This window comes from Myotis myotis, unplaced genomic scaffold (genome assembly GCF_014108235.1).
Source record: "Myotis myotis isolate mMyoMyo1 unplaced genomic scaffold, mMyoMyo1.p scaffold_m19_p_12, whole genome shotgun sequence".
NCBI lineage: Eukaryota > Metazoa > Chordata > Mammalia > Chiroptera > Vespertilionidae > Myotis > Myotis myotis.
This window is the reverse complement of record NW_023416316.1, coordinates 41,502,720-41,514,730: the sequence shown is the minus strand read 5'-3', so window position 1 is coordinate 41,514,730 and position 12,011 is coordinate 41,502,720. Positions and strand designations below refer to the sequence as shown.

Here is a 12,011-nt window from a genome sequence, read left to right as displayed (position 1 = left end):
TATTACGCTATAATATACATTACTTTATATTCCAGCCACCTCCTCTTCTCTTACCCCTGACGTCCTAACATCCCCTGAAAATACAAACATTCCCCTCCACCATCATACAGTGGTTCCCAGCAGCCTCCATTCCACCCGCTACCTCGAAGGTCTGTGAATAGCAAGTATGCACAGGCCCGTACAGATACCGCCCGTGCTGAGGCGCACAGGGCCGACGCCTCTTTGCGCTCATCATAACTTCCTCTGAGCACAGGTGAAAGAAGTAACCGCTCTTGCAGCAAAATGAGCCGCCTTTAAAACACAGAAAGGCAGGGACAATGAAATCTTGATCATTTTTATTATTTTTATTTGGACAACATATATACATATGTACAAAATACCTACTGTCAGAATCCTCTATTATAATTTTGTTTGATTTACAAAAACAGGACAGCAAAATAACTTAGGTCACTAATACTGTACAAAAATAAAACTGATTAAACAGTTGTAAAGATCAGTATCTTACAGTGTTACAGATCATCTGCGTGAGAGGACATTGCAGGCTATCCAGAGTGATGAGTACTGTGCTAAATCTATCTGCAAACTTACAACTAATCCGTTTCTGTAATTATAACTACCAAATGTAATTCTCAAAAAAAGCATGATGTAGAGACAGACCTTAACGCCAGGGCATCGTTCCACAGTGGTGAAGGGCTTTCGTCTTCCCTAACCAAGGAGAGGAGTTATCTTAACTCTAAAACTATTAAATGTTTCCAGAATATGACAACTACTTACAGTATTAGGTAAAACAACTTTCCTTTCTGTTTAAACACCTGCAATAGACTTTCAAAAAATTCCGTTTGGTTAAAAAAGTAAACAAAAATTACTATCCTGCATTTGGATTTTTTAAAGTTAAATCCATGGTCTTTTTAATATAAAAAGTAATTGCTTCATAGTTTTAGTAAGTTCAATGAACTCTAGTAGTCCTAGTTGAACCAAATCTTCATATAGTAAATCTAATTAGAATGCTGGTTCCTGTTTTGTGACATTTTAAAACAGGATTTATCACAAAGAATAAAAAGCCTTGAGTTTATACGTTACGTTACTATAACATATAAGAGAATATCAAATGTGTGTTTGTCAACACCTTGAAAAGGCAAGGAGCAACTTTTTGGGGGAAGTAAATTGTGCATTTTTTTTTTTAAACAAGTTGCTGCATTTACATCCATCTAAGTGCTGGACAAAAGCCACATACAGAATTACTCCTGAAACTACAAAGATTGTCTTTCACTGACTTTGCCTGGTTTTTCTTCGTTTCTTTCTGTGAGGGAAAGATGAGTTTGTACAAGTTGGTGGGTTGCTAGGCAACCCCAAACTCCTCTCTCACCAAAAGGCCGCGTGCAGAGGGTCACAAGCAGAACCACTCCGTGAACTCTGTCAGAAGCAGGCGGCCTCCCCTATTTCGCATGGAAGAACAGATGTCCTTAAAACTTATTTTGGACACAGAAATTAAAATTTGGTTTAAAATAAGCGTTTCAAAAATCTGAAACAGAGGTAGAAAGTGTTCTTTTATTTTTCCTGACATGTTTTCCCGTGAGAAAACACTTTCCGTTTTATCCCATGGACTGCTCCCAGTCCCTAATGTTAAAAGCAGTTCTCTTTATAGAACTACTAATACAACTATGTTGGTTAAACAAAACAAAAAGGAAAAAAAAAAAGCAAAACCCACCATGCTAGTGATGGCTACTGTGTTGGAAGCAGGAGTCAGCTGTGACCCACGCCTGCGGCAGGAGCCACACGGGTTCTGAACTGGAAACGAGCATGTATCGGGGGAAATAACGCGTCCGCTGGCAGGGGGGCACCCTAGGTTTACACAACACATCTTCTAGCACATGTGTAAACGCCAGTGCACCAGGGCTCCCTGTTTTAAATACCAGATAAAATTGTCAGGAAGCGTTATTTCTGAAGAAAAAAAAAATGTAAACATTTTCCCACCATCACTGCTGACTCCCCCATGTGAGGTTTCTTCTTCACTATGAAAACTCAGTTCGTGTTTTTGACCGTGGAAAGGCCAAAATGAAGTTTTCAGGTAAATGGCGTGTAATGGATGTAGTGGTTTAGGCCATTGTAGACACCTGGAGACAAGATACATAGTGGTGAGGCTTCGGATGTATCAGGTACAGTGATGTGTTGTCATCCGTGTGGATCCCATGTGCCGGCGTTGCCGTCTCCTCTGATATCATCGTGGTATTTTCCCTTGGCACTCACTGCTTACGGGGTATAGTTTTTTCACAGTTCAGCTCCCTTTTCGTTTTATATAACTCTTGCACCTGTTAGTGGGAGTTTTGTAGGAACATGGGAAGGAGACCAACACACCTTTCCCCCCCAAAAAACAAAGGTGTTTCCAGAACCAGCTACTGTTATGCATCCATTCAAATAAAACCCACCAGAGTCAAAGCCCTCTCCCTTCGTGGCATTATGGTACAATACGGTGGCGTGAACTAAAAGAATCGGAAAATTTGGGGAAGTTAATAGAGTCAAAATTCTGTTTGTTCTTTTTAAATGATTAAAAAACAAACAAACCTACCCTCCTTCTCCTTCAGCATCTATTGCATACATTCTGCCCTCGCATCTTCTGTGATTTCTTAGGGGAACGTGTATACTGTAAAATAAGCAGGTTATAACGTGGTTCCAAAAAGAATGTCTGCTTCTATCCTTAAAGCATGAACGTAACTTATTCATCCTCTGCATTACAACTTAAAGTGCAGCTTATGTTCGGAAAGTACAATTCATACAAAGCAAGGCTGAAAAAGTTCTGTACTTAGTGTAACCTTTCCAAGGTTTGTCTTGATTAGTATAAGTTCAGACGGCTTACCCATTCATTGACTATAAGCAACGTGTTTGTTTCCAAGTCTTTAGATGACAGGTCATGCTGGAGGAGGTGTGCTCTTGCTTGCATAAAGACAGCTGTGCTATGGCGTTTTTGTCTCAAAAGTTAACGTGATTCAAGAGAGTGGTTTTGCTAAAGAAACCGAAGCACACTCGTCATTACATTAAAAGGTACGAAAACAATTCTGAGACAGCAAGCAGAAAGGGCCCGGAATCACTGTGATGCCACAGGTCAACTCACCCAGTCACACGTATGTACACCAGTGTTGAATCTTTAAAATTCTGCCCCAGTCTTGGCCGGACCCCCCTCTCCCCACCCACCATCACCCTCCCACCGCCCCCCACCCCCCAAAAAAAATAAAGGAGAAAAAAAACCCACACACACACAAAAAATTTGCTTTTCCTCCAAAAGTCAGAGGTGGTTCAGAGTTCCCTTGGGCCACAATGTGCTTTTTTAAAAACAATGCAGGGAGAGGAAAAATCAGAATATTGACCAAAGAACAGGGCTTCCTGTGCTGGCAGCGTGCCTCTCGGGGGCCTGGTTTCTGCGTGTCCGTCCGTGTGCGGGGGTGGCTGTGTCTCTCCGGGCCGGGCCCTCCCTGGCTCCCGCGGGTCGCGCCTCACAAAGGGCTGGCCAGGGCCTTTTTGGACCGCTTGATCATGCTGGGGTGGAACTCGGTGTGGCGCCGCGCGTGCTTGGTGAGGTGGTCGCTCCTCATGAAGCGCTTCTCGCAGAGCGGGCAGCGGAACTGCTTCTCCCCGGTGTGGGTCCGGTAGTGGCGGGTCAGCTCATCCGAGCGGGAGAACTTTTTAAGGCAGTCTGGCCACGTGCAGGGGAAGGGCCGTTCACCTAAGAGAAGGGAAGCGAGACAAGAGACCGTTTCAAGAACACGTAACCGAAGTTCTGGAGGCTGGTGATGATCAACAGCCCCGATGGCCCAAAGGACAGCGCCCTTGTATATCGGTGCGATGGGATGAATGATGTGCCCCCACAACCTCCCCCGATTCAGAGGTTGGCGTCCGCACCCCCAGTTCCTGAGAAGGTGGCTGCATTTGGAGATAAGGTCTTGAAAGAAATAGTTAAGGTTGAATGAGGTCATGAGGCTGGGTCCTACGCCAATGACTGGTGTCCTTGTAAGAAGAGAAGATGCCCTGGCCTGTGTGGCTCAGTGGGTGGGGCATCTGCCTGTGCACCAAAAGGTCCCCGGTTCCAATCCCGGTCAGAGCACATGCGGGCTGTCCCCAGTAGGGGGCGTGCAGGAGGCAGCTGACAAAGTTTCTCTCTCACATCAATGATTCTCTCTCTCCCTCTCCCTTCCGCTCTCAATAAAAACATTTCTTAAAAAGAAGAGGAGATTAGGACACACACAGACACAGAGGAAAGACCATGCAAAGACACTGGGAGAAGACAGGCAGCTCCAAGCCAGGGAGAGAGAACCCTCAGAAGAAACCACCTCTGTCAAACATCCTCACCTCGGATGTCTAGCCCCCAAACTGTGAGATATATAAATTTCTGTTGTTGAGGCTGCCCAGTCTGTGGTGCTGAGTTATGGCAGCTCTAGAAAACTGGTCCCAGGAAGAAATAGCTGAGAATCATCTCTAAGCAAATAAGCTTGCTGTTTTGTACCCAATGGGTCCCTAAGAGCCTTGGAAATTACTCGTTCTGGTTTATGGTACGCGGTTACTGGCTTCATGAGTTCTCCCAGAGGGGTCAAAACCTCAGGCCTTTGCTGAATTTCATGGCATCGCAGAGATGGAAGAGAACGGAGGCGTCTAGGACAACTGGCCTCCCACCCGGAGCATCTCCCCAAGCTCCTGAGGGCAAGGCTGGTGACTGAGAGCCGCACACAGAGCCAGCCTGCTGCTCCCCAGCATCTCCGTCACACACACCCGTCGATATAAAATCTGCCTCCCTGCGAAGGCCATATTTTAGTCATTTTTTCTTCAACCTAAAAATAAGTTGGTTCCCTCTGCCACATAATCATCCTTTAAATATCGAAAGGCAGCTCACATATCTCTCTCTAATCTTTCCTTGTCTAGACTAAACAATCTGAGTGTCTTCCATATTTCTCATAAAAGAAGAACCAACATTACACCTAAAAGTGCAGGCACGGAGCTAAGAGAATTATCTCATTGAAATCCCATAGGACATCCCACGGAGGTGGCCCATTTTACAGATGAGGAAACAGAGGTGTAACACGTGACAGTGGCTCCAAATCCCTCCCCATCCTAGTTGCTTTCCTCAAATTCACATCATTGTCTGTGTCCCTTGAAAATGCAGCTAAACCCTGCCTTCTAGACATGGTCAGGTCCAGCATCAGGCGCCCCCTGACCCCCCAGAATGGCAGGGGAGGGACTGTGTCCATGACTGGGGACACACAGCAGAAAGGCAGAACGAGCTAAGAGAAGAGTCTTGCTGGCTCCTCTAGCTCCAAGCGCCAGCCTGCTCTTCACACCTTTCCCAGCGCAGCCCAAAGCAGCTGTTTCATAGGCTCAGGCACACAACTCCTGGTTTACACAGAACACTCCAAGGCACTCTCTGTAGGTGTGAGGAGTGACTCTTTTCTCACTCTGGTCCCCACCTTGCTGGAACCCAGAGACTCCAAAGGCTGGGAGCTGTCCAGCGTGGTGTGACTGAATCGCCCAAACATTTTCCTTCTTTTCCCCAGCTCCTCCTAACCTGTGCCAGAGATGCAGAAATAACGGTAATAACAACAAAGCAAAACCCCCCATCACCTCGTGACTCCTCTACATGACTAAGGTTTTATTTGCTATCCTCTGAGCAGAGCAATGGTGATCACAACCTCTCCAACCTACCTGCTCTTGTGGGAAACCCCAAGTGGGCAAAACCAATCTGTATTCAATAGCCCCCGCCCCTCCCGTCCTCTTATCTACAGGGATATGTTACAAGACCCCCATGGGTGTCCGAATAGTAACAAACCCTATATATACTATGTTCCCTCCTTCCCCCATACATACACTTTACAGCTTCTCTGCAGCATATCTGAATTACCAGCATCACTATTCCTGCACTTTGGGGCCATTATTAACCAAAATAAGGGTAACTTGTGCTCGCTTCGGCAGCACATATACTAAAATTGGAACGATACAGAGATTAGCATGACCCCTGTGCAAGGATGACCCGCAAATTCATGAAGTGTTCCATATTTTAAAATAATAATAATAATAAAGTAAAGTAAATAAGGGTAACTTGGACGCCATCACTGCCACCCTGGGACAGTCTTCGATAACTGAGACGGTCACTGAGTGGCTAGCAGGCGTGGCGCGTAGACAGTATGGACGTGCTGGACAAAGGGATGATTCACGTCTAAGACGGAACGATGCACACAGCAGAGTAGTCAGCACATTGCCCAGGACGTACACAATTTACAACTTATGAATTCTTTATTTCTGGAATTTTCCACTTAATACTGTCAGACTGCTATTGCTGGTGGGTAACTAAAACCAAAGAAAGGGAAACTGAGAAGGGGACTACTATAGGCCAATTCGCTATACGGGGGTCTAGGGATAAGCTCTCACTGAACTCCGGGCTGCAAATCCACAGCAGCAAAAGGCGACAGCAAACCAATAAACGCTGAGGCCTGCCCACGGGGATGAGCTAGGGTTAATGGTGCCTGAGGATGCTCAGTGGCTCTGGTAGGGACAAAACCAACAAAAAAGCAGAGAGCTTCACAATGAACTCTGAAAAACTCAACCACATGGAGCTGGAAACTACATTTTGCCACTTTTGTTGGATGAAATAGCATTTTTACCCAGTTCAGCAGAACTCTGGGCAGAAGGTGAAATGCAGGTTGTCACAACCCAACAAGGTTGAGCTTCCTAGGGCAAAGACAATGTCACATCTGACTGTTGTGCTACTTGTGCTGCCAAACATTTAGTAAATGCTTCAACTGTGTGTGTGTGTGTGTGTGTGTGTGTGTGTTGAGTGTGTTCATCCTCCAGGATGCTCACATGACCGAAGCCTGCTCAGAAGTTTCCGGATCCCTGGGCAAGACTCTGCGCTACTCCAGATTTGGACAGCAGCCAAGTCCTCTCTAAGCCCAATGATGTGTCTATGGGAGAGATGTTCTTTTAAACATGTTATGTTAAAAATATATATAATAAAGGATCAGCATTCAGAGAGTGATGAGTTGTGAAAACCAAAACAAACAACAGAAAACCCTCTCTCCACTGCTTTACGGCTTGGAGGAGAGGAAGGTGCAGTGTGTTCTCAGTGCGTGTCAGGACAAAACCCACCAGCCGTGGTTTCCTTGGAGCCGTGGTAAGGTGGTTTAGCTTACTCACTGGCACATGCTTCTTTCAGGTGAGTCATGAGAGGAGGTTAATTCATTGGAATGGATCTGTCTCTATGTGGAGAAAAACGGACCAGAAGCCCACCCTGCCGTGTGCTAGGATCATGAAAGAAATAGGGCGCACCCTCTGTAGGAGGGTGGTGTTGTGGAAGTGACAGCGAGGGGAAAACTGTCAGGAAGCCCGAGTCAGCCGCATGCACAGGAGACCTATTAAGTACAAGATGCTCACAAGTTCCGTACATTTCAACCGTGATCAGGGTCCATTCCCATCGAATTCACTTTCCATGGACCTTCTGGCTACAATCTATTCACTGCCCCTCACAGCTGTCTTCCTGTGACAGCTCTCCCTGCTTCTAACCCAGATGCGGCCACTGGCCTGGCATCCTTATCCCTGAGTGTTCCCGAGAAAAGAGGGCCACCCACAGAGCCCAGCGCAAACCAGTCAGCAGCAGCCTTTGTTCGACTCCTGTAACTCAAGGAATTAAACTTGTATAATTCAAGTTTATAGTTTCCAAGCATTTAAAAAAGCAACTCCTTGGAAGTGAGCTGCTGGTGTAAAAGCTCTGGGATCACTGTGGTTCTTCTTGGATCCTGTGGAAAAGCACTAGAAGCTTCTGAACCACGCTCTTCATCAGGGTCTGCAAACTGTGGTCCGCAGGCCCAAAGTGACGGGCCATGTGGTTTTGTCAAGTCCACCAGCTAAGAACGGTCTAAACACCATTCTTAGATTTGCTTTTTACCAAATGGTTCGGGGGGGGGGGGGGGGGGAATCAAAAGAATAATATTGTGTCACAGGAGAGAGTTATATGCAGTTCACATCCACATACAAAGCTGAACTGGGACCCAGCCAGGCTTGTGTGTGTATCATCCACAGCTACGTCTCCACGACAACGCAGGGTTGAGGAGTTGCGACAGGGATCGTGTGGCTCACAGAGCAGAGAATATTTACTGCCGGGTCCTTTACAGGAAGCTGGCTGACCCCTCATCTCCATCTGAAGATGTGAACTTACACCTGGTATAAATCCAAATGTCTTCAGGAGCCAGACACACAATAAAAACGGGCGAAATGCCAGGCGTGTGAGATCAAGGGTCAGGGTGGGGATCCAGGGCCAACTGGAAAGGGCTTTTCCCTACGAAAGGCATTCAGTTCAACCCTCTATGACGCGTTGTGCTGGCCAGGCAGGGTCTGGAAGGGACCCTGGGTCCTTCCTGGGACTTAGAACTGGGAGCCCTTTAACATCGCCCAGCTTTGACCCCCCAGAGTTTGCATGCAACCTACTATGGGATACATTTTAGCATGCTCGTCAATGACAGACACTAACAAGGTATCATCTGGGAAATGATACACGCTTCAGACCCAAACAAGTATGGAATGGGGAAATCATCTTTAGAGAAGGAACAGAATCTCGGACGGAACAGGACCAGAGATGATGTGCACAGAAGGAGGCCTGAGTGACAATGGGGTGACCTGCATCCTGCAGCCAGAGGGAGGCCAAGTCCAGTCCTTTCTTTCAGCTCAGTGCTGAGGCCCCCAAAAGAATGGTCGCAGCCTTCTTCATGCCGAAGAAATCATACCGGGGAATCAACTATCAATTAAAGAATATTTAAGCTTGTCTTTGGTATTAATGAGAGCGTTACCATCCCCCTGGGAGGAAGGAAGAGGAACAGACATGTACTAGTGCTTTATTTCTGGCCTTCGCAGGAAAACACACCCAGAGGCAGCGACACGATCAACTCTGCGTTACTGGAGCAGAGCTGTTAACAGCCCAGGTTTCTCCACACTTTCATTATTTATATGACACTCCCCTCCCCTTTCAGCAACAAGCTAAGCACCTCTCACTGACAGACTCAGCTCAGAGTATAAAATAAACCTGATCAAACCCGCTCCTGAACCCTGCAGCAAATGGGTAAAAGGCTCTCTTAGCAGAGGCAGGCCAGGCCTCCAGAAGTCTCCTGGGCCTGCAGTGGGTTCAGGAGAAGTGGAGGGGAGCCTGCCGGCTATGTGCTTGCCTAGTTAGCACAAATGATGGCTCATTGCTTTGAAGGAGGAGCCTGCACTCCGCCAGGTGATTAGTATGCCTGTACCAAGTGAAGCTTATTCTTCTCAGTCAGGTCTTGAAATGAACAGTGTTGAGTCCTCCAACTGAAGGGGGAAAGAGCACAAGTACGGGGATAGCTCACTGGACACACCCAACCCTATCCAGGCTCCCCTGGGCTGCGACAGGCTGCCACTGAGGTCCTGGCCTGGGGTCAGGGCGGCCTATGCTCTCAATACTACTCCTTTCCCAGCCCTAACCGGTTTGGCTCAGCAGATAGAGCATCAGCCTGCAGATTCAAGGGTCACAGGTTCGATTCCGAACAAGGGCATGGTTTCAGGCACATCCCCAGTGGGGGGTGTGCAGGAGGCAGCTGATCGATGTTTCTAACTCTCTATCCCTCTCCCTTCCTCTCTGTAAAAAATCAATAAAATATATTTTTAAAAAAATACTACTCCTTTCCCACCGGGTTCTTCTCACCTTTCCGTTCACAATTCCACAGAAGGTGCCTAAAATGGGCTAACCTTAATAGAGGCAAGAAGGTTAAATACACAAATTCTAGTCCTGTTCAGGTAGCTCAGTTGGCTAGAGTGTCATCCCAATGCGCCAACGTTGTGGATTTGGTCCCCAGTCATGACACATCCAAGAGTCAACCAATGTGTGCATCCATAAGTGAAACAACACACTGAAGTGTGTGTGTGTCTCTCTCCCTCTCTTTTTCTCTCTCCCCAATCCAATAAATAAAAAAATTTAAAAATACAAACTCTGAAGCTTCCATTGCCTCGAGCAAAAGTAACCCAATCTAGTAAAACAAATCTAAGGGAACTAGACCTCCTTTTTAGAACAGAACTCTAAAAATGCCAATTAAGGATGATAGCTACGCACAGATGTACAAAATCAAGGCCGCCTCTTGAAAAAGAGCCGTTTTTTTATTGCAAAAATAGCAAATAGGATTCCAGAGATAAAAGGATAATTTGATATTAGGAAATCATATTGGTATCATTCCCCATCTTAAGAGGCTAATACACCCGCAACCCGCCCCCCCTTCCCCACCCCCTGCCACACACACACACATCTCTTGCCTTAACAAATACAAAATAGTATTTAACTTTCAGGAGAATAGAAAAATAGTTCCTTAACAGGATAAAAAAAAAAAAAATAGACCTGAAACCTTTCCCCAGCTAGGTCAATTGTAAAATGAAGTCAAACTCAAAGCAGGGTGGACACCCGCCCCATCATCACTGCCATTTAATGTTGTTCAGAAAATGTTAGTGCAGTGATGGCGAACCTTTTGAGCTCAGCGTGTCAGCATTTTGAAAAACCCTAACTTAACTCTGGTGCCGTGTCACATATAGAAATTTTTTGATATTTGCAACCATAGTAAAACAAAGATTTATATTTTTGATATTTATTTTATATATTTAAATGCCATTTAACAAAGAAAAATCAACCAAAAAAATGAGTTCGCGTGTCACCTCTGACACGCGTGTCATAGGTTCGCCATCACTGTGTTAGTGAGTGCAACTAGATAACAGAATAAGAAGCAACTTGTGAAAGGAGGAAGTGAAATAGGAATTGTTCAGTCGATACAACTTTCTATTTGGAAACCCCAAAATAAATAACTGAAAAACTAATATAAATTAAAAGTGCAATCATAGGAGTAAGGATACAAAAGAGCAATGGTTTTCTTATATGCTAACCAAAGCTAGTCAGGATAAGCTTAACAACAAAAATTCAGGACCTGCGTGAAGAAAACCCTAACTTTAAAAGAAAACAAACAAACGGAACATTTCCCTGCTCTTGGCCGCTAATGGTGAGAATATGGCAATTCTGTACAAATTCATCTATGAAATTAACACACCCCATAGAAATCCTTTGTTCTTGAACTTGACAAAATTATTCTAAAGTTATTTGCAAGAATAAGTATGCTCAACTTGCCAAGGAACTTTTGCATTAGAATAATAATAAGTGAGCACTTGCAACACCAGTTATTAAAATGTATGATTAAAGCTGCAATAATTAAGACGGTGTGATGCTAGCACAGGAAAAGGCAACTCAGTGGAAAAGACTCGAGTCTGAAAATAAACTCAGACTCTACAGGGTTGGGACATTTCTCAGTGAATAAAAGGATGTTTCATTTGATAAATGGCATAGACACCAGGTTTTTAAAAATTAGATCTGGATCCCTACCTTCTACCTTTGACCTAAATAAATTCCCAATGGGCCATATATGTAAATGTAAAAAGACTTAAACTATAATTGTAAAAGAAAATATAGGTGCACATTTTTAAAATGCTGGAATGGAGAGAGACTTTCGAAACTTGAAACCAAAGGCAAAATCCTATTTAATGGATAATTTTGAAATACATAAAAAATGTATTTCAAAGAAATTTCAAGAACAAAAGAGTGAACTAGTAAAGGAAATTGCAACATATAGCAAAAGGTTAAAATCTGTAATATAAAAAGGACACTTGCAAATCAAAATAAGTAGCCCAATTTAATGAAATTGAGCAAATTTTAGGATGCAAATAAGTTATACACTAACGGCTAATAAATAAAAAAAAATATATTCAATCTCACCAGTAATCAAAACATACTAATTAAAACGCCAATGAAATGTTTATCAGGCTGGTGAAAATGTTACAGTATGTTCATATACCTATCATTGATGGAGGCATGAGGAAATTGGCCCTCTATTGCACAGATGGGTCTTATAATTGATCCAGGGCCAGATGGCAATATATTTGTCTAGGAATTGTTTTTGGTAATAAGTAGATGGGAACACAAAAATATA

General features: G+C 44.6%; 1 protein-coding gene and 1 non-coding gene across 6 annotated transcripts in view; one reads left to right on the top strand and one right to left on the bottom strand.

The window, feature by feature from the left end:
- Positions 1–320: 320 nt before the first annotated feature.
- KLF9 (Kruppel like factor 9) overlaps positions 321–12,011 on the bottom strand; it is a 28,993-nt gene continuing 17,302 nt past the window's right edge. The window contains exons 2-4 of one of the 5 annotated variants that reach the window (XR_004971281.1): positions 2,855–3,718; positions 2,567–2,641; positions 321–2,309 (exon numbers count right to left, since the gene is read on the bottom strand). Coding sequence is in view for 1 of the 5 variants with exons in the window: in XM_036330863.1 (XP_036186756.1) it covers positions 3,489–3,718 (230 nt within the window). In the remaining 4 variants the exon portion in view is untranslated. Of the gene's footprint in view, positions 3,719–12,011 lie in introns of all 5 variants that reach the window. The other 4 variants (XR_004971280.1, XR_004971279.1, XR_004971282.1 and 1 more) reach the window with 4 other exon arrangements.
- Positions 5,937–6,040, top strand: LOC118667841. Its single transcript, XR_004971418.1, has one exon. It is a non-coding gene; the product is annotated as a U6 spliceosomal RNA (small nuclear RNA).